The sequence below is a fragment of the Photinus pyralis genome, unplaced genomic scaffold (assembly GCF_008802855.1).
Source record: "Photinus pyralis isolate 1611_PpyrPB1 unplaced genomic scaffold, Ppyr1.3 Ppyr1.4_LG8, whole genome shotgun sequence".
NCBI lineage: Eukaryota > Metazoa > Arthropoda > Insecta > Coleoptera > Lampyridae > Photinus > Photinus pyralis.
Genome location: NW_022170819.1, coordinates 11818427 through 11841462, shown reverse-complemented (window position 1 = coordinate 11841462; position 23036 = coordinate 11818427). Strand labels below are relative to the sequence as shown.

The 23036-nt window shown below is 36.2% G+C and overlaps 2 protein-coding genes across 2 annotated transcripts; both read left to right on the top strand.

Annotated features, from left to right (window-relative positions):
- Positions 1 to 466: 466 nt before the first annotated feature.
- On the top strand, positions 467 to 1819 carry LOC116177791 (ADP-ribosylation factor 1-like). The gene is made up of 4 exons (XM_031496901.1): positions 467 to 561; positions 944 to 1212; positions 1262 to 1384; positions 1443 to 1819. The coding sequence occupies exons 1-4, from the start codon at positions 498 to 500 to the stop codon at positions 1548 to 1550; spliced, it is 564 nt and encodes a 187-aa protein (XP_031352761.1). The 5' UTR covers positions 467 to 497; the 3' UTR covers positions 1551 to 1819.
- Positions 1820 to 3844: 2025 nt separating this feature from the next.
- On the top strand, positions 3845 to 19476 carry LOC116177767 (probable ATP-dependent RNA helicase DDX46). The gene is made up of 9 exons (XM_031496856.1): positions 3845 to 4053; positions 4109 to 4297; positions 4350 to 4476; positions 4525 to 4882; positions 6156 to 6530; positions 7410 to 7945; positions 12895 to 13558; positions 13607 to 13819; positions 18603 to 19476. The coding sequence occupies exons 1-9, from the start codon at positions 4037 to 4039 to the stop codon at positions 19193 to 19195; spliced, it is 3072 nt and encodes a 1023-aa protein (XP_031352716.1). The 5' UTR covers positions 3845 to 4036; the 3' UTR covers positions 19196 to 19476.
- The last annotated feature ends 3560 nt before the right edge of the window (positions 19477 to 23036 follow it).

Genomic DNA, 23036 nt, shown 5'->3' with positions numbered 1-23036 from the left:
GCTCGCATCTTAAGAAAAACAAAGATTGTAGACCGGGATCAAGTGTTCTATGACCGGCAATCTTTCCTGGCGAGAGTTATATATAGTCACCGGACCTCTTATTTTTTTTTAAAAGGTCCGTGTATATCTATATAGTTTAATGTTTGTAAGTAAAGGCTTTGAATATTCAATGGTAAAAGTAAATGCTCACTATCCCCCTCTCGGAGTATAATTTCTAATCATTTTTATGGCGTAACGGTAATCACTTCTGGCTACGATATCGGCATTTGGTATGGTATACAGGGCAGATAAATTTATCTGCTACCTTTGTTTATAATAAATAAATAAAAATAAACAAAGCTGCTACAAAAATGTAACAACTCAGCTGATCGTGTTTGTTAACCTGCACTTAACCTGTTACATGTTATCTTTTGTTCATTGGATTTTATCTATTCATGATTCATGAATTACAATTTTGATGTTGTGCTGTTGTGCAATTCGTGTCTACTTGCAGTGATATGGGTGGAATAGTAAATGTTATGGGCTGTCGAAGAAAAACCCCCGAGAAAATTGTTTACATAGGTAGTAAATTATGTATAATCAAATACACCTTTGTACTATTGGTACTAGTTATCTAAGAAAGACTGTAAAGTAGGTAGTAGGCACTGAATGCTGCTGTTCGTGTACAGCACCGACATGGTTTTGGTTTGCAGTAGTAGAAAAACGATAATAGTGTAGCGCTATAGTATAACAATTACTGAGGGCGAGTAATGTTTCATACATACCTACGTTAGTAGATTTTGCTCTCAAATACATTTACATTATGCTAATAAATAAATCTTTGTAGCAGATTAATTTGTTCATATTCCGTGTAAGCTACATATAAATCAAAGGTGTATAGATAGAAAACTAAAATTAAATAATATACCAACTATAGGTATATTCATTTACCTATTATTTAAAGCTGGGCAAAGTGATGCTGGAAAAACCACAATTTTATATAAATACAAATTGGGAACGAATCACCCCATAGAGACCTGTCATACAACAGGTTATTTTCAAGAGACAATCGTACATAGAGGCATATCTTTTAATATGGTAGACATGGGAGGTGGCGAGAAGATACTACCGTGTTGGTTACGTGTGTTTGACAATGCGAGTGTCCTAATATTTGTAATTGATTCTACAGATACTATGTGCATATCGACGTCGGACTATTATTTACGTAGTTGGGTGTGTTTGTAAGTATAAAAAAAACTGTACTGTATTCCAATAGTTTTAGATTGAAAATCTCGAAAAAAACCAATTGGTAGTTCTTATATTTGCAAATAAACAGGACCTGCCTAATGCGATGACAGTCGAGGAACTCACTGACAAAATGAATTTGAAGTCATTAAGAATACCAGTATGGCTTAGTAGCAGAGTGTACCGACAATAGAATTTTAAGTTTTATGTCCTTTTAGTGGCATATCCAACCAGCATCTGCAATTAACGGAGAGGGAATTAATGAAGGGTTAGATTGGCTTTGTCAAACAATTTGGAATACTGAAAATGGTGAAAGTCTCAACTGAGAATACATTTTTGAGTTCACACTTGAACTCTATGTACATAATTAATCCTCTATAGTTCTATTTTGCCTCACTCTGACACCATATTGGAGCACAATTTTAAACAAACTGAAATTCAAATAAGGCAATTGGGTTGTGCGCATGCGCGTGCTAAAATTATTTAGACAACATTTCAAACAAATCGCTCTACAAGTATATGGAAATTAGGTTCTGTGCATGCATACTTTGTACACGTTTATTTTTTTTGGAATAAATATATATTTTCTAACGCACATTCAAATACATCTTAAGTTCTCACACCCCAAGATCTGTTACATCGACAAATAGCTAAAGTAAACCAAAATATCCCGGGTATCATTTACAACAAAAAAAGGGGCTTGTCCACTCTAAATATAAGCATGATATAAAACGTATTATTATACGAAGGCTTCAGTCTTTATATGAGACGAGCATGTTCTTAGACTTAGACTAAAGCTCTAACCATATGTTAATGTTTCGACCGTTGGGATGGCACTGATACACGACTCCACCTGTCGGCAAACTGTTGGAATGTTCTAAAATTCAAGCGACCCGTACTGTTGCCGTAAATAGATTTTACGGTTTGAAGAGACGTTCACCTTTAAAAACAATAATGCAGGTGGAACTTCGGTTGCTTTAAAGAAAACTAATTAGTTTAAGCAAAGTAGAATTTAATTGAGACAAGAATCACAATTCACTGCATTCCAATTAACTTTAATTGAAACGTTGAACTCGAGCGCCGCCAAGGGATGCGGCCTTGCCGCTGGTCAAGGTTGGCGGTGGAAGCGGTTGCCACTGATAAACTCGCTCAGAGAAAGAAAACTGAAACCCCAGGGGCTCTTAGGAGCACTCAGTAGCGGTCGGTGATGGGTGACGAATCTAAAAGCAGGAGCACGGCAAAACAGCAATTTTCCTTTCGAGAGCAGAAGCAACCAAGCATAAATTAGCGGAACCTATGGAAAAGCAAAACAATGCCCCTCCTTATAATTAACGGCAGAAAAGTAGCAAAACGCTTATACCGTCAAAATAAAATGTACGCGAGCACAGCGAAAAATGCAAAAAGATTCTCCTCAATCGTGCCTTATAGTTATTACCTTATATACCTAAAGTCCCAAAAAGATTTGGAATTAGAAAGATTTCCCAGCCGACCATCGTATTCGCAAGAAAGCCCTCAAAATTTAAAGCTTCTATATTTAATTGCCAGGTCAAGCGGGCGGCGAAATACTTTATGAAGCTGATTATGTCTGCATATCACTGTATGGTCTTTTTATTTATTTATTTTTATTTAATGATTTAATGCCCAACAGTTTACACCAATTATAGGACACAATATGAAATAATATAAAAAAAGAGAACAAAATTTAAGTTTATAAAATATATAGACGCATTTGGATTTTGGATTTGTCTTGCAATTTTAATGCTCGTTTTCGTATAAGGTTAATTGGAAAACTGAATTGGAATCTGCTAATGACCAATTTACGGAACTGAAACTTAGCAATATTAATTCTCTTCCCTGGCAAGAGAACTTTACGTAGGTACCTACCCTACAAAGCAATTAAACTATCTACGGGAAGAATTAGAAAAATGATCAATAATTATAATTTATATTATAACGCATTTTAATAACTTTACAACGCGCCGACATTCCCTTGCGTCGATGATGCTTTAAAACAGACTTACTAATCGTGGCATAATTACACTGACCACAAACAATATTATTCGACGTGTCGTGTTTTAAATAATTGACGATTTCAATTTTTCTTATTGCTTACTTGTAGCAAAGACTGCACGTAACATATTTGAATGTGACATGTTTTAATATTTCAGAGGTTAGACGATGATTTCTTAATTATTTGTGGTTTCGTAAATGAAGTGCAAATACTTAAGGAAACGCTATCACATTGGCGTCTTCTCCCAACGGTATTTAGCTGCCACCGCAGAGGTCTCACTGTTACTTCGAATCGCGAATATATATCGATTCCATCAAATGCACTAGGTACGAAAGTTCACTAATCTTTATTTGATGGTGTTTCATATTAAAAAGCAGAATAAACGTTTTGGTTCTTAGTTTATGACAAGGGTATAGTAATCACTCCTGGCGACGATATATTTACGTCAAAGTGTGTGGAACCCGGTTTTTCCACCTCTAACAACTTTACTCTCCGAATAAATTCCATGGTTACCATTGTCGATACAATCGTTGTCACGGTACTTATCTACCGATTAAATTTACCCAGAGGTGGAAAAACAACTTTTATTTGCAATTTACTTTTGCCTGATCCTGTAGAAACGCGGTCTTAATGTTGGTAATTCTGATAACTTTAATATTGGCAACACATAACTTAGGATTTGGTTGGCGTTTGTATTTTACATTTTTATTAAAGGTTTAAGGTTATTTCCATCGTATATCCAAACATTATTTATTCAGCGGCTTAATTAATGTGACCAAGTCCTACGCTGTTGTTCTTAAAATGGGAAGATCAAATGGGTAAGTCAGCGATACGTGAGCCTTCTAATTTGGTGCCCATGATGCCACTTTACAGAAGGGCCAGGAGCAGAACACCCGAACGTAGACGGCGTAGGTCTCGCAGCAAAGATAGGGAGAAGTCCAAGTCTTCGCGGTACAAAAGAAGTAGATCGCGAGACAGACGGAGTCGTTCAAGGGACCGACGGAGCCGGTCAAGAGATAGGCGCGACAGACGATCATATAGTCATGAAAGGGATCGCAGGCGGTATTGTGGCACGTTAAGTTACTTGTGTAATGTTTATTTTTGCTTAATTTAGAGGTGAGAGCAAGGAAAAACGGATGAAATCGCGCAAACGTGACAAGTCGAGGTCTCGTTCCCCCAAAGAGTCTAAGAAGTCGGACGATCATTCTCACATGTCGTACGATCGAACAAATTTGGATAAGGTACAAACCCACCGTCAATTACGAGTGCATACTTTATCCGTTTTACAGGAGGAAGAGCAGAGAAAATTGGAATTGGAGATGCAGAAACGGAGAGAGCGCATCGAACGATGGCGCGCCGAACGTAAGAAGAGGGAGCAGGACGCGATAAAGAAGGAGGGTCAAAAGTCGGCCGCCGTGCCGCAGGGCACTGCCAAGAAATGGTCGCTCGAGGATGACTCTGAGGACGAAGAGAAGAATGATAAGTCGGAAAGGGAGGATGTTGAAATGAAAGAAGAAGAAGCAGAGGTCGAGGAGGAGAAACAGAAAGAGAAAGATGAGGAGGAGAAGGAGGAAAAAGAGGAAGTGGAACAAAAGCCTGACATTCCACGCTACGATGACATTGATCCTTTAGATGCCTACATGTTAGGTTGGTAGAACTTTTAGTTTTGTGTGCACAATTTTTGCGCCGGCGCAGACCGAGACGTCATACATATAGTTCAGCTGTGTATCTTTTAAATGGGCGCACTGACATGAAAATAATAGTCAAAACCTATCTGCCAATGGATAACTCCGCCCCTTTTTTTCATGGAGTGTTGCCACTTCTATCAGCCGAAAATCTCGATATTGACGTAAATGTTATTAATTTGAGAAATTCAGCAGGCTTTCATTAATATGTAATGTAATTTCGGGTACAAAATAAAAAAATTTAACATTCTTATCGCAACGACCGGATTTAAATGTGATAACTCTAACAAAACACTACGCAAATGTTTCAAGTTAGTTGTTATCACATAATGAAATTGAACAACCAAATAAAATACAAGGTTTAAACAAATGAACAACTAACAATTCTGATATAAAACAAACTTGACCTCGAATTCAAATAACATGATTGAATCTCAAATTACATAAATAATAAAATTCGTCCACCTCATGGAAGGGTAGATGGTTTTTCCAGCCGACATAGCGTATTCGATTGTTTACATTCAAAAAGTAGAACTTCTTTTAAATTAATTGTGCGGTCTGCCGACCTCCTAAAAATCTGTAATTGGTCTTAAAATTCAAATCAATTAAGAGCGCTTCTTTTGGGACCACTCACGACTTAATCGGATGCTGTTTCTGCAACTCATTTAATTAGCAACTGTTAATTAACTCACTTAAATAGGCGAGTTGAAATTTCTTCGAATTAACCCCAATTGTCTCTTGCATTTCTCAGGTCAAGCAAAAAGTTTCTTATCAAACTGATATCGGCGTAAACCTGCATGGCCTTGCAGTTTTAATGCTCGTTTTCGAACGCTACCAAAAATAATCCTTCCTTCCTTCACAAAATTAATGCGTTTTCCAAATAAACTGCCCGCCTGTATTTTCTTATCTTGAAACTAATTATCCTAACGCAGCGATAAGGAAATTCTTGTCGCAAAGACTGGATTTAAATGTGATAACTTTAACAAAACACTGCGTAAATGTTTAAAGCTAGACTTTTAACACGTAATGAAAGTGAACAACTAAATAAAATACGAGGTGGATATTTAAATAAATTAACAACTAACAATTCTGATATAGAACAAAATTTCAACTAAATGTGCCGAAGTTTTACTGAAACTGGATATGTATAGTACTATTAAGAAATTTCTCAATTTCGCCGTATTGCCAAAAAACTAGTGTTTTCCGTCCATCTAATCGCCATATTATGTTTGCAGGCGTCCACGAGGAAGTGAGACAGATACATTCATTAGATTTAAAGCGAACAACAAAAGTGGACTCAAACGTGCCCAAAGGAATGGTCATCGTAACCGGCGTCGCAAAATCGAAGGTGTCCAAGAATAAAGGCGAATTGATAGAACAAAATCAAGACGGCCTTGAATATTCCTCCGAAGAGGAACAAGAAGACTTGAAGGATACGGCCGCAAATATCGCCAACAAACAGCGAAAGGAGCTGATTAAGATTGATCATAATCACATATCGTATTTACCATTTCGAAAGAGCTTTTACGTTGAGGTTCCTGAGATCGCGCGGATGACGCAGGAAGATGTGGACGCGTACAAGGAGGAATTGGAGGGAATCCGAGTGAAAGGTAGGAGGATAAAAATTGTTTATTGCTCACTGTGAAGTTGCTTCATTCATTTAGATGTAGACTATAGCAACGAACAAGTCTATTGTTTCATTTTACACCGAAAGAAAAGGATAGCTTGTATGCCAACATTTTCTCTCATTTTTTTCGAGGTCCGTTGTATACAAAATTTATCGTCCAATGCGCTATCCCATGACTTTGAAGAACTTGCTTTAACCAGCCGTTACTGTTAGCGATCCGAAAAAAAGAAATTCTTTTTTTATCACAATAAGTTAATGTGAGTTCACTCATTGCCGTTTTTACTTGAATTGCGCTTCTCCGACTCGAAAATGCTCCTTCGCGTAAATGTTATCACTCATAATAAACAGCTTTGCTACTAATCAGGCGCCTAACAACATTTTTCCTTGTCCCATAATTGACTAATTCGTCTGTGCGCACACGTATAAAATTGCAGGTAAGGTGACCCGCACGCATCCGGTTTCAATTACCGCTTCTTAACGACGCTATGCAAAAATAGCAGCAACGTTCTTGTTTTGAATAAATAGTATACGTGCTTGCTCTTAAAGTCTAACCTTGTCTGCAAAAAAAAACCCTTACAACTCTCACTAGCTTTTTATCTCGACAGTGCACACTTTGTTATCGCTCTTATTGAAGACATACTTTTGTTCATGTTCGCTGTGAAGCAGTATATGTGTGAATTTTCCTATGTTGAACAAATTTCAAATTCGAAAATAAAACTTTTGAAATTCTAAAGCAACCGCCCACTACACGGGGTAATGCATACGTTTTTCTTGAAATCGAGACCAGACCAGAATTACGTAATATTCCTATAAAGTATGTCCACAATACCAAAAGTAATCGAGTACTGTTTCTTTTGTTAAGGTAAAGGGTGTCCAAAACCTATTAAGACATGGGCACAATGCGGCGTGTCCACTAAGGAACTCAACATTTTAAAAAAATTGGGCTTCGAAAAACCAACTCCGATTCAAACGCAAGCCATACCCGCAATCATGTCAGGTCGCGACCTGATTGGAATCGCTAAGACTGGTAGCGGAAAAACTTTGGCCTTTCTGCTACCGATGTTTCGACACATACTCGACCAGCCCGCCTTGGAGGAGACCGACGGTCCGGTGTCGATTATAATGACGCCGACTCGCGAATTGTGCATGCAAATTGGGAAGGACATTAAACGGTTTACGAAGAGTTTAAATTTACACGCCGTCTGCGTGTACGGGGGAACAGGAATTTCGGAACAGATCGCCGAACTGAAAAGAGGAGCCGAAATAATCGTATGCACGCCGGGCAGAATGATAGATATGTTGGCGGCGAACGGTGGAAAAGTGACTAATTTGCGGCGTGTTACGTATATCGTCTTAGATGAAGCTGATCGCATGTTCGACATGGGATTTGAACCTCAGGTATGTTAGAAACATAGATTAACATTTTTTAAAGACATTAGTCAAAATACATTTTTGGATCACTGTTTCTGAAATTTGATCCAAAGTTAGTATTTTTTAAATGCAACACCCTGTATATCTTAACGTCAATTTTTTTCCTGATTACATTGATGTATCACAACCTATATTTTTTTATGTAATTATTATATCATATTTTTCAAAATTTTGAAATGGCATGCTCTACCGTTAGCCATTTTTTTTATTGGTATCGTCTTAGTTACCATGGCTACAATAAACAAAACAAATTTCCATGAATTCATGGCCTACTATTTAAAAACAGTAAAAATATATACGATTTTTATTGATTTTCATGGCTAAAATTTAAAAAAATATAGGTTGTGTGATACAAGAATGCAAAAAAATTGACGTTAAGATATACGCAGTGTTAGAAGAATCCAAAACAAACTTAGAAATGCTGAATTATAATAATTCAAACACTCAAAACAGAGGAATGACGACTCATTTGAAATCAGAAAATTCAAAAAATGCCAGAAATTGTACACAGCCGGTGAAGTATCTGTAAAATGAGTGCTTGAAAATTTAAAAAAAATCGCACAAATTCGGAAAAATCCAGAGAATTTTGAATTTTAGTAATGCAGAAACTCAAATTTCACAAAGAGAAAATTAGTAAAAAATCGGAAATCACAACAATTTTGAAATTATAATAACCGTACGGGGTGGTTCAAATTCGTGGCTCACTATCGAGATCTCTGTAACGGTGAGAGGTACAGTTTAGGTTAAATGGGGACAATGTTGCCCCTTTCTGTGACTAAAACCCTTTTGAATTTTTTGAAAAATCTTTGAAAATAATTGAGATCACCGAAAAACTGAAAATGTCAAATTTGGTTTTTTATTTTCCTAGCTTCAATGGTTGGAGATTGACGGTTCCAGTTAGCACCTTCTATGGGCACTTAATTCTTAAATCTGAATCTATTATCAGAATATCCAGAAAAATTTTGAAAAAAAAACGCTTCAACATTCGAAGAGAATTTGAAGATTTATATGACTTTTGAAAAAATCAGAGGAATTTTACACAAATTCAGAGGAATTCTGAATTATAGTAATTCAGAAAATCAAATTTGAAGAAAGAATTGAAAACTTGGAACTCAAAACATGTAAAATCGAACAAGTTTGGAACGATTAAAATTCACTGCAAAATTCGAATACATGAACATTTATAAAAATTTTGCCAAAATCTGAAGAATCCGAAACAAATTCAGAAAATTATAGTAATTCAAAAACACAAATTAAAAAAGAGATTAGAAAATTCATTAAAATTTGGATAACTCAAAAAAATTTAAAAATTCTAGAATTTGTACAATAATTTAGAAACATGAAAAAACACTTTTAAAGATTTTTAAAAATTTTGAAAAAATTAGATGATTCCGAATCATGAATTATTAGTAATTTGGAGAGTCAAATTTGGAAAATTGAATTATAAATGTGTAACCATTCGGAAACCTCAAAAAAATAAAAAATGCTACAAATTGTACCGGGTGACCCAATAAGACTGTTCCTCGGCCATATCTCGGGAACCGTTCGTCGTATGAGTTAGGGATAAAAAAATTATTGGGTAAATGGGTTATGAAGAATCACTGGAAAATATTTTCAAGTTCTAAAAATGACCACCAGAGGGCGTAACTGCCATCTTAAATTTTAAAATAGCATTTTCTTTAAATTTCGCATAATAAACTAAACACAGTTTTTCACATTTTTAAAGAGAACCAGTTTATCTAGGTATCATTTTCGTAAAAACAAAAACTCAGTTATTTCAAAAACAATGATGGGCGTTCAATTGTTTTTGCAATCACCTGCTTTAACTTCTTAACCGTTTGACCGATTGTAACAAATTTGGTATCGTTGAAAAGAACCATTCCTTGGACAACAAGAATCAACCAAAATATAGTTAATTTAGTTGAATTCTTTCCCTCCAGGGGGCTAGTTTTGACACTATGATCCAAAATCCTAACAAAATCAAATGGAATGATATGACGTTTTCTTTATGAAAAATGAAAATAAAACCCAGAGGCCAGTGAAAGCCGCTTTTCAAAATCTCGTTCCTAGCCTCAAATATTGGGAAAATTAATTAATAAAATGTATCTTATTTGACGTATTTCCGGTATTTGTCGATGGCGCGAAAGATTGTTTTGTTTGGAAAAGGACCCTGCACTTTTAGGTAGGCCTTGGAAAATTAAACAGATGAAACACGATGCATTCCCTATAAAATAATAACAGTCGTAATTTGTAAATTATTCTGCTGTTTTTACATTCAGAAAGTGCAGTTTTTTGAATTTGTAATCTTTTCTAAAATGCCGATTTCTAACCAAGAGGCATTTAATATACTGGCGATATATTTTGAGTATTTTCAAAATGCGACCATCGCTGCCCGCATCTTCTATTTGCGTTATCCGAATCGACCACGAACCATCACCGCCAGCATATTAAATGCTTCTTGGTTAGAAATCGGCATTTTAGAAGAGATTACAAATTCAAAAAACTGCACTTTTTAAATGTAAAAACAGCAGAATAATTTACAAATTACGGCTGCTATTATTTTATAGGAAATGCATCGTGTTTAATTTTCCAAGGCCTACCTAAAAGTGTAGGGTGCTTTTCTTTCGCGCCATCGACAAATATCGGAAATACGTAAAAAGTAAATTTAAGATACAATTTAAGCATTTTTATTAATTAATTAATTAATCTCATCTTCCCAATTTTTGAGGTTAGGAACGAGATTTTGAAAAACGGTTTTCACTGGTCTCTGGATGTTATTTGGCTACTTTTTCATAAAGGAAAAGTCATATCATTCCATAGGATTTTGGGTCAGTGTCAAAACTAGCCCCCTGGCGGAAAAGCATTCAATTAAATTAACTATATTTTGGTTGATTCTCATTGCCCAAGGAATGCTCTTTTCAACCATACCAATTTTTTTAAATCCGTCAAACCGTTAAGAAGTTAAAGAAGGTTATTGCAAAAACAATTCAACGCCCCACGCCATCTTTGTTTTTGAGATAACTGAGTTTTTGTTTTTATGAAAATGATAAACTGGTTCTCTTTAAAAATGTGAAAAAATTTTTTTAGTTTATTGTGCGAAATTTAAAGAAAATGCAATTTTAAAATTTAAGATGGCAGTTACGCCCTCTGTTGGTCATTTTTAGAACTATTTTCCAGCATTCTTCATGACCGATTTACCCAGTAATTTTTTTTACCCCTAAGTCATATGACGAACGGTTCTCGAGATATGGCCGAGGAACAGTCTTATTGGGTCACCCTACCATAGCTGGGGAGATTACTTACAAAATTATTACATAAAAATTTAACACCAGAAGGATTTGGAAGTATTTTTAAAAATATCAAAATTCGAAAAAGCATAAATCAGAAGAAGTGATAACAAATTCAGAGAAATTCTAAAATATAGTAATTTGGAAACGTATAAATTAAAAAAATGTATAACTTGTACACAAATGTAGAACAAACATTTTAAAAAAATTTTTAATCTTGAAAAAATCAGATTATTCCGAATCCTGAATTATAGTAATTTGGAAACTCAAATTTGAAAAAAGAATTGAAAATTCATAAAAATTCGGATCTCACAAAAATTTAAAAAATAAAAAAACTGTACATAGTTGGCAAGATATCTACAAAATTAGTATATAAAAATTTAAAATTTGGAAAAATTAAAAAGCACTTCAAAATTTGTAGGTTTATAAACAATTTTGAAAAATTCAGAATCCAAAACAAATTCTGAGTAATTCTGAAATTTTTGATTCGGAAACTCAAATTTGAAAAAAATTTAGAAAACGTCCGCGCGCAAAATGTTGCTTTAAAATTAAACGGCATAATAAAAAAAAACTAAAATTTAATGAAGGCGTAAGAAAATACAATAAAATTATATGTAAATTTGAATTAAGCAATCAAACTCTTACCTTGATAGTCAAACGGTATGGTAGATAAGAAAATTACTAAATATGACGAAAAATCGAAAGATCTCCCCTAAGCCAAGCTCTTACCCTATAAAATTTCCAAAATACGGAAAGGGAACAGCAGAATTTCCAGTTCGCCCGACGAATTCGTAAGAAAGTGTTCAAAAATTAAAACCTCTTCACTTACTCGATCCTGTGTTGTCTTAAAAATCTGGGACCGGCCTTAAAATTCATGTTAATTAAGCACGCTTCATTTGACACTAGACACTACGCAATTAATTATACTGGGCCGAAATTCGGCAGGTCACTACCCTGCCGGTTTCTACCCTAGTTTTAATTTAACATGGGGAACCTGAAATCGGTTAATACCTAATTAACGGAGCCAACATCCTAAAATATTAATTTTTCCACTGCTTCTCCATGCCGCGGGCTGTCGGATGCTACAAAAATAATTTAATTATCTCTACGGGATCTCAATTACGTTCGGCAGCTGGTTTTCCTTATCAGCGGTTAAAACTGCTCTACAAATTGAAACATTACGTTTACCTTCTATTTTTCACTCCAGACTATAGTTTCTCTTCATGACGCGCCCATTTGAGTTCGTCGAAGTACCGGATGTTCATTAAAACTGGTAGCTTATATCAATGAACCGCGCGCTCATTAATTTTGATAGAATTCCTTTACGAAAATAGGTGCTTCATTACAATTTGTAAGTACATAGTTGTTAGCAATGGACAGGACTTCTGCATATGATAGGAACCATTATAGTGAAAATCAAATGTGCGCATGCGCAGACTGCGCATTGTGAACTATTCCATTTATGAAGATTATTTTGAGATATTGACAAGCTTTGCCCATAAAAAAGCTCGTGTACAACTTATTTTCCTTTGTAGGGACAAGTAAACCGTTCCTATACTTGAGAATACACCTTTTTTCCGTGTATCCGACTTATGGCTGGTATATACTAATATTATACCTTACTTTCAGGTAATGAGAATAATAGATAATGTTCGACCTGATAGGCAAACTGTTATGTTTAGTGCAACATTTCCGCGACAGATGGAAGCACTTGCAAGACGAATACTGCAGAAACCTATCGAGGTGCAGGTCGGCGGGCGATCTGTCGTCTGCAAGGATGTCGAACAGCAGGTCGTCGTGTTGGAGGAAGAGCAGAAGTTTTTAAAGCTATTAGAGTTGTTAGGATTGTATCAGGAGCACGGCAGTATCCTTGTGTTTGTAGATAAACAAGAAAATGCGGATATTCTACTGAAAGAACTGATGAAGTCGGGTTACAATTGTATGAGTTTGCACGGCGGTATCGATCAGTTCGATCGAGATTCTACAATAGTCGATTTTAAATCGGGGAAAGTGAAGCTTTTAATCGCGACGTCGGTTGCGGCGCGCGGTCTCGACGTGAAACAGTTGAATTTGGTTGTGAATTACGATTGCCCCAATCACTATGAAGACTACGTGCACCGTTGCGGGCGAACAGGGAGGGCTGGAAATAAGGGATTTGCTTACACCTTCATTACTCCGGAACAGGAGAGGTACTCTGGCGATCTCATTAGAGCATTTGAGCTGGCTACGGTGACGGTTCCTGATTCGTTGCGCCAGCTTTGGGATAAATATAAATCGAAGCAGGAGTTGGAGGGTAAGCAAAGAACCTGTAGGGATTTTTTGAATAAATTTGCGTGTTTAGGTAAAAAAGTTCATACCGGTGGCGGGTTCAGTGGAAAGGGTTTCAAGTTTGACGAAACGGAAGCTGCCGCCATTAATGAACGTCGCAAATTCCAGAAGGCTGCCTTGGGCTTGCAAGATTCGGACGATGAAGATCTCGAGCACGATATTGATCAACAAATCGAAAGTATGTTCGCGACCAAGCGTACCGTTAAGGAAATAAAAGCACCTCTTGGTAGGTTTACATTAATCTTTTTAAGACTTTTGCACGTTTTTTACATTTTACAATTTTTTTCAGTGTTTTTGATCCAATGTTACGAAAACATAGAACTGCCGCAATTGATTCCTAAGCTTTATTTTTCATATACTGCCGAAATTATGTAAAATGTAAAATTTGGGTAAATACCGAAAGTGACAAAAAGTGTAAATTTGCAGAAAAAGTCAAAGAAGACACTTCTTGATCTCCGGAAAACTTTTCCACCGTAGTTCTTATAATATGTATATTGCTGTGCCCCACGTTGGGCGCCAAATAAATAATGCGGTCACTACACTGCCCAGGTAGCTCGAAACAAATCAAAATTGAAACTTAGAGTGTTATAATCTCTCCTCGTACACATTTGGCTACATGACAAATCCAAATATTGACTTACAATTTCTCATTTTGATAGTCTGTGACCAACTTCCGAAATTTCCAATGAATTTATTACACAACTTTTGATTAACACCTGTGAGAATTACAAAAAAAAATGTTTGGACATACCCCGCGCGCAGACGGTCGACAAATAAAATAAGAAACCTTGAAATTACTTGCGGTATAAGACGCACTTAACTTACACTCTGCTTGATAACACTGAATTTGATGGTTCACTGCCCGTAATTTGGCGTAAAAAAATGTACACGTTTATCAATCGTCGCGAAAACGGGCAGCCTTAACACGTTGTCTCAAGTATTTAAGAAAGCACCACATCCACCTTCAAATAAACTCCTTTAAGAATTTTCAAATAACTCGCCAATCAACGACGGAATGCACCTAACGTCCCCACTTTTCCAATATGAAACACGCATTTTTTCGAAACACCTTAACTCTTAACAATGAAATAAGACGTGCGTTAATTAATTTTCCCCTGATAATAAAACTTCTTATCGCAAACGGCCAGATGTGTCTTACTTCTAACACCTTATCTAAATTGAATAAATCACAAAAGGGATCAACTTTAAACAGAATTATTGAGATTTTTGGGCTCAAAATGCCTTCTTTTGAGTCAGTGTAATGTGCCATTGATTGTGATACCTAGCGTCAACTGCTAGTTGTCATTTACACAATTCATCCCCCCAACGTCCAACTGCTTCAAGCATGGTCTCGCTCACGCCCAGATTTTCAGCTGCATGGACAACATTCCGTCGAGACATGGGCAGTTTTTCTTTAAGCTTGAGAAAACTATTCTGCAGGTTACAGGATCCTGAAGACGAAATTAAAAAATTACCTTTGAATTCTGGTCGTACCGTACCGGCCCTCTGAATTTCTATTAAGTCTGTAACAGATCACAACACAAACAAACAAATAAAAGGGGTAGTGGATCGCGCGGCAAATAAAATATTGCGAAATAGCAATACCAACGTCTGACACGGAGGCAATCGTATATTAAACTGTAAAAGAATCAATAATTGAAATGAGTTTACACTAGGAAAAGCAAAATTTTGATCGTTTATCCTTACAATCTCAGGGTATAAAAGCATAAACGTGACGATAAATTCAAGAAAAGTACTTTACGATGTACAAATTTATAAATGTCTACTGAATAGCAGTGCAATCTAATTAATTCAAAGTGTAAACAAGCTAATATGAGCAAATTCTTCGGAGTAAATAAATAATCTAGCTAAAAAATTGTAGATATTGGCTCTGGACAAAACTTCAAAACTAGTTCACAGCTAATCTGAAGGATACAATGTAATCAAACTAACAGAAATGAATCTTCGTAGCAATCAGAAAGTAACGTAGACAAAAGCGGGTCTCGTTATCGGTAAAGTCATATTTTCGGGAGCGCCAAAAACAAAGTACGTAGTATGAGGAATAACGGATCGATTTACAAGATCGTTAATCTCCAAAGGGGTTTCGTTATACTTGCAGTTAGGAACTATCTTGAAATCTCCAGATATAAGCAACTTCCATGTTTATTTATTTATTTATTTATTATTTATTATTATTTATTTATTATTATCCCTCTCTTGTTCTGGGCCCTCAACAGGCATGTGCCCAATTTCAGAGTGACCTGCATAATGCTTTTTAGAGGTGCCTCTGCAGAAAGTCTTAAGTTGAATTAATGTAAGTAGGTCACAGTAGAATCACATGATTGGTGTCACTGAAATTGCGGGGAAATCTGCCGGTAATGTAGAAACTCATCTATCAATTGACGCGCCAAAACCAATCCTTAATAAGATTGGGAGTCCAAATGATAATGCTGTATCATCCACGTACTGCGTGAGGGTAGTAGTAATATCCAGGCAGATCAACGTAAAAGGTGGTCCAAAAGAAAAACTTAAGAAATTCTATGAGAAACGGTTGAAAGAAGGGAAAAGCCCTAAAAAAACCTACGCGACAAATGTGCGTAGTGATTTATCATACCTCATATTGTTGAAATGTAAATACGGATCCGTAAAATCGATTCAATGGAGCCACCACAGATATCAGTAGAAAGAGAGAAACCACTCCAAAGATAATATGGTAAAGCCAAAACACTAATCGCTTAAGTCAAGAAAGTAATGACGTACCAAAAGAAAACATTTGCATGTAACCAATGCTAAAGCAGAACCTTTACTGAAGAGGAAGAAGTACAAATATAAGAAGGGATAGCATTAAGTGCAGAAAAGTACAAAGCCTAAACTCTAGCAACAAGACAAAGAAGTGAGTAAAAGACCTCTCTAACACTCAAATGGCCTCTAACGACAAGACAAAGAGCTAAGTAAAAGAAACTTATACTAGATAATAACTACTATTAATTACTACAGGAATAATTTACATCTTCAACTAGTGGATTACATACGAAACACCTAGATGGCGGACGTAAGAATATCAAATGAGAGCACAATTCAAATAACTTTTTTCTTCCTCCAGTGTATTGCAACAAATAAAATAACATCCCGGCGGACCTATTTCTGATTGAAAGAATGGGAGAGGGGAAAGTGAGGAACACCTGCCGGTCGGGGGAAAGAAAAGAGGGTCGAAATCCCATTAATTTCCTACATCTCTATGATTACGAAAATGTAAGTATTGAACCTACAGAGCTGGTTCTGGTAATTTAGCAATTTTCGACTGTAAATACGCATAGAACATATCTACAAGGTAGACTAAGAGATCCTTGTTCTATTCTTGATGAAGCTAAAAGGATAAGACGTTACAAATAAAAGGTGAAATGTATGAGTCTTACTCGAAATCAAAATTTTAATTCAATCATAATTTGCAAAAATGGATCAACTCATAATTATCGAAATATACTTCCGTAGGAATAACGGAGATATAATTTTTTTAATGACAATCGCAAAGAAATATATTGATAACAATTCAGACGTATCATTAACCAAGATCCATTCATGGAGTATGACGAAATTAAAATATTACCTTTGGATCGTGGCCGCAGCCGTCTGAATTCAGAAGGGCGCTGTCTGCCAATAATTTGCCATCAGACAAAAACAAGAGACAGTTCCCGCACTAACAAAAGCGGAAAAAACACGAACTCGGAACTTCAGCATAGTAACACAAACCTCACACTCAACAATGGCCAGATCCCCTACGTTGTGAAAGACCCGGCTGCACTCACTCGGACCCCAGCTTATTATCGGAAATATGGAACGCATACAACACACAATGAATTCGAAAAACAAAAGCAAGTGTATGAAAAATTGATCAAAAGTGAATCAAGAAGCCAAGAGTTCCTGCAAATTTAGACAGAATGTATTTAAACCCATAGGTATACAGTGTTCCCCTAGAACTCGTCGAACAAAAGAACCGTGATGAAGAAAATTCCGAATCACTGTTCACAGAGGGGGAAAATCACATTTTAGATCACATCTACAGTATACAAAGATTAACATCTGAGGAAGTCACTCTTGAATTTGACTAATTTAAGTTTGACGTTAATTTAATACAATATTTGATAAGCTAAAGCAAGTCCATCTCAATACATTGTTAATTAGGCGGACCTCCTACAGTCCAGAAGGTATCTAAAGGTCCTGGATATGGTAACCTTAGATGAATGCTGCTTTTATCTTTATCCCGTAAAGGCGTATTAAAATGTTACAAGCAAACACTACGAGCGCAAAGGAATAGTAACGCGTACGTGAAAATTTAAGAAAAATCAAATACAAAAAGGGTGACCCATCTTATAACAGTGGCGACAACCAGGTATGTCGTTTTTGATTGGTCGTTGGTTCCGGTCGCCATATTGGGGCTAAAATACTATACTTTTGTGTAGGAGTTTACACTTTTCTTTGTGTTCTTGCGAAATTCTGTGAATAAAGGGGCTGATGAAGATATAAAATGTATATTGTTGTGGACATTCGGTTCTATATGTATAGACATAGTTTGGTGTCAGTAGAGATTAATTACGAAAAGATGATTATGCAGACTGCGCAATGCTAGGTTTTTTTTTTTATAAGAATTTTGCCACTCATGTTCCTATTTCGCGCAATTGTATCACAATTTAAATTTAAAACGATTAAGTAAGCACGTGTTCAAACATCTTTTAAAATTCTGTTAAAATTTTTTTTAGGGTGTCAAATTTTAATTGGGAGTCATTTAATGATTGTAATTGTAATTGATTCTGAATAAGAAATTTCAAATTTTACCATTGGGATTTAAAAAATCATTTTATTTTAATCGACTGATTTTAACCATTTTAAATTTACTCTTTTGTTTAAAAACTTTTACACTTTTTCTGTAAACGTTCAGTTTCGCTTGGGAATTATTGTAGCAGGTCTTTGCTTTTGTAATTTCAACCAACCAATGTTTATTTTCCCAATAGGTATAATAAATCCGAGTCTTGGCGGTCACAATTCGGCGATGGATAAATTGGAACTGGCGAAACGGCTGGCCTCCAGGATTACGCTTACGAAGAGTCACGGCGGCGATACGAAGTTCGCGACGCAGCAGGCTGCCGAATCGATTCTCAAGGGTAGCGGTAGCCATCCGCTGATCACGGCCAAAACGGTGGCGGAGCAGCTCGCCGCCAAGCTCAACACCAAATTGAACTATCAACCGAAGGACGACGACGATCGACTCGACGACGACAACGAGCACACGTTTAGGAAGTACGAGGAGGAGTTGGAGATCAACGACTTCCCGCAGCAGGCCAGGTGGAGGGTTACGTCTAAGGAGGCTTTGGCGCAAATATCCGAGTACTCGGAGGCGGGAATAACGGTACGTGGGACCTACGTTCAACCTGGGAAGTCGCCGCCCGAAGGTGAACGCAAGCTATACCTTGCAATTGAAAGTACGAGTGACATCGCCGTGACGAAAGCCAAAGCCGAAATTACGAGGTTAATTAAAGAAGAACTACTCAAACTTCAAACCGCCGGTCATCACACGTTCAATAAAGCTAGATATAAGGTTCTGTAGTAAACTCCTTTGTGAAATGTGGTATGTAGTGTAAGTGTGTCATTAAACCTTTTCATTTTCAAACACTGTTGACAAAAAGTGATAGTCTTATGTAAAATGTAAAAAAATGGTTTCTATTCATGCTCTTTGTATAGACAAGCACTTATACAGATCAAAATATAATTCAGTATCTTCCACTTTGTATTGAAGTGATTGTAATTCGTTGGCCTTGGTCAACTAAAAAATATCGATATCGTTGTCATCATGGTACAACAAATGTCGTAAATAAAAGTTTGCCAAAATGAAATTTATTCCATCCTAAATAGCAAATGTTTCACATTTTTACAAATTACTCGGCTTGCCCTAACTAACACTCAAACTGGGTTCCTAAACACGTGACAAATTTTTTTTTATTTCCAAAAACTAAAATGAGACTGCTTTTCACCAACACTACCTACCACTAAATAAAATCTACTCCGGGAGAAATTTCACCCACTTCGGGTTCCGTAAATTCTCCACATTTTTTGTTGCCTTTAGAAGCTTCTTAAATTGTTAATTCTGATAATGCCCACTTCAACATTTGCATTTCCACCTAAACAAAATATCAATTATTCTATTAAATGCCACACAATAATTTCAAAAAGAAATTTAACAAAAGATACACCTGCAAATTTCATACAATTTAGACGTCTTATCAAATTCAATTTGCCCTTCCATCTGGCCTGAGGACTGACTCATACTATTCTCAAAACATGACATTTGTTCATAATAGCAGGCAAGGTCACTCCAGAATGACAGAAAAATAAGAGAACCAGATTTCGTAATGTTCTTTGATTCACTGTAGTAAAACATCTAGCTAAACAAGGGTTGTCGAAGGTTGTAATCAAGTTTGGCTGCTGATGAAGGTAGTAAATTTCAGAGGTTTGGAATTTTTGGGCCACCCACCGGCAATTTAAGAAATTCGGTAGCATGTAATTTCCATTAGCAACACCAGCGCTTCCGCACATTTGTCTTACTCTGAACTATTTTCACGGCATATATCGTATCGATTATTTTATTTGTCCTTGCAGTTTTTTTTAGACAATTAGCGAAGCTTTGTGGCAGAATACCTTCTACGCCCTCTTGCAATAATTCTCACAGCTTTCTGATGGGGACCCTGATAGATCTTTATCTTTGTAAGTAACCTCAAAATACCTAGAAAAGCAGTTATATCGCTTTAGAAGAGATCTATAGAAAAATTGGAGTCACAAAATTCCAAATGACATCCATAAATATGAGAGGTTCCACCCTGTATATACAAGTTATGACGATACGGACATTTTTGAGAGTTGGCAACCATGCAATTTCTAGGGAAAAAGCTGTCTGCGCCGAGTTTATATGATTAAGCCTTCGATCATACATACTCCGATCGAAGGATTAAGCCTTTGATTATATTATAATCAAAGATCTAAAGGTTGGTTCATAGCTGTCCGTTCATCCGCTGCGTTGATCCGTCAAACGGATAGAAAATTTTGTTAAGGTTCATAGCAATCCGTCCACATTGTACATTTGCAAGTATAATCATAACCTAAACTTTATTTTGTACTGTACCGTCAGTGATTTTCAGTATGTAAAAATGGTACGAAAGTAAGAACACATTGCTATCTGGCATATTACCGTGAAGAACGAGTAGGCGAACGCTGTTAACGTACCAAACATAACCCTCACTCCTGTTAAAAACGGACCAACGGAAACGTAAATGTTCAACTTCAACCAACTTTTCCGTCGTAAACGGACGACGTACGATTTAAAAATTTGCTGTCTTCTGATTGGCTAACGGACAAACGGAAACGTATGAACGGAGAGCTATGAACTTACCTTAAGCCTGTGCCATCTAAAAAGCACGAACGGGGGTTACGTTGGGCATGACAAAGCACATTGTCTTGAATGGCGGTCCTGAACGCGTCGCTCGATAAATGTTTGTTGTTATTGTGCGTTTTTTTAATGCAGGTAGTAATCTTATTTGCATTTCTGTATATCGTATTTGTGTTTTGTATCCCACATTTTATATTTTTTGTGTGTTTGAATCTTTGTTTTTGAAATTTACTTGGTTTAACCGCAATGCATAATCACATTTATGTGATACCGTTATGCTATATTTGTAATTGTTTACGCTTTTGGTGTAATGCTTGCTTAATTTATGTTTATTGATGTTGATTACTTGGTCTTGTCCCTGAAGTAACATTCATATAAGTTTTGATCATTTTATTTTAATATGTGAAAATTACCGATTCGTTTGATGTATGTACTGACTTGTTGTTTGTTACTAACAATTTTTTCTGTGAATGAAGCAGTCACGGAGGTGGTAAAAAACTGTAGTAAAAATTGAGCTACGACACCTAATTCCGTGATTGTCTTCGACATTCAACTGTAGGCTCGAAACCAGGGGCGGGTTATACCTATCTTGCAGGAGCGGGATTACGCTAATCAAAGCTTTTCAGTTTAGAATCTATGCGCGATAAATGAGTGGCGATTCAATAATTTCCACATATCTTGTTTTTAGTTAAATTTGCCTACAAGGCCATGTAATTTTCCATCTTGCTTTTAACAAAAGAACTTTATTGCACCAAAGATGAGTCACATCTGTATTTCACCCTTTCTGAGAATCTTGACCCATATAAACTTGTTTTTAACCTATACGTTACCTCTTGACGTTTGCCTGCTACTTTTTGTGATGTTATAATTTTATGTTACGCATTCACATCATTACAAACAATTAATTTTACAACACAATTTGATATTAATTTGACGGCTGGTTTTTTTATTGGTAAATTCATTTTTTTCCCACCCTATTTCAGTTTTTATTCGGTGAACTACCATTTTCAAAGTTTATTTTTGCAATGTAATTTACTTTGGACTTAAATTTCCGAGCTTTTACAATCATAATAATTGCGATCATTATTAAACAAACTTTTCACAATTTGAGTGTTTTATTTTACGTTCCTTCCCTACTGTGCTTCAGGTCAAAGCGTTGTCTACAACTAACGTAAGGGGCCCTGTGTTAGATGTTTGATCACGTGCCACTTTTCAAATTTAAGCGGGATCTTGTTTAGTTTCGGAGGGAATAGTCATTCCGGTGGCCATTTTTAAACGTTGCCGGGCTGACTTTATTTCCGTGTTCTTGTAGTGTGAAGTTAGCGTAGAACCTGGGTTTTAAGTACACTACAAATATTACTCTTTAATATCTATATGGAAGCATGGTAAGAAAGTGGCTAACGGTAGGTATTCGAATCCGAGCCGAGAGGGAGTAATGGCGGGTCTTTACATAAAATACATGATTTTGAAGCGCGACGTATTTCGGGCTTTTGTTTATGTACCGTTACTGCCATCATGTTTGTTACTCTGTGCAAGTGATTATGCCTTCAGATTGTATTTATTTATGTATTCACAAGGAAGTTTATTATCTGTGTTGATGCTCCTATATGATCAAAGAGTATATACTGTTTGGTATGATTCGATTTAACTATTCCGTGGAGGAAGTACCTACCTAATACAGTCCGATTCTTAGCTCTATCTGGTACTTCTTTTGCGTCTTAGCATATACGAGAAAGGGGGTCCTCTAATTTGATGTTCCTCATCATTTTGATCGTTTTTTGTGTACTTGCAATTGTTTTCAGCTTGTATTTTTGATGCCTCTTGTGTCTTGTTCTTTTAGTATTATTAAATATGTACTGTATTCGACTGGCCACCTGATTTTTATTGTACGATTTGAGACGTTTGATTTGTATATTTTCCTCTTTTGCATTTTGTTGTACTTGATTTATTTCTTTTTGAATTTGTGCGTTATGCCAGGTTTTTTGTCCATAAAAGGTTTCCCTGGCAT

Excerpts from the sequence above, each read along its gene's own strand:
- LOC116177767 (XM_031496856.1), top strand. Across the intron at positions 7,946-12,894 it reads ACATGGGATTTGAACCTCAG|GTAATGAGAATAATAGATAA; the intron begins GTATGTTAGAAA and ends CCTTACTTTCAG. Across the intron at positions 13,820-18,602 it reads GGAAATAAAAGCACCTCTTG|GTATAATAAATCCGAGTCTT; the intron begins GTAGGTTTACAT and ends TTTTCCCAATAG.
- LOC116177791 (XM_031496901.1), top strand. The coding sequence starts at position 498 with ATGGGTGGAATAGTAAATGTTATGGGCTGTCGAAGAAAAACCCCCGAG. Across the intron at positions 562-943 it reads CGAGAAAATTGTTTACATAG|CTGGGCAAAGTGATGCTGGA; the intron begins GTAGTAAATTAT and ends TATTATTTAAAG. Across the intron at positions 1,385-1,442 it reads TGAAGTCATTAAGAATACCA|TGGCATATCCAACCAGCATC; the intron begins GTATGGCTTAGT and ends ATGTCCTTTTAG.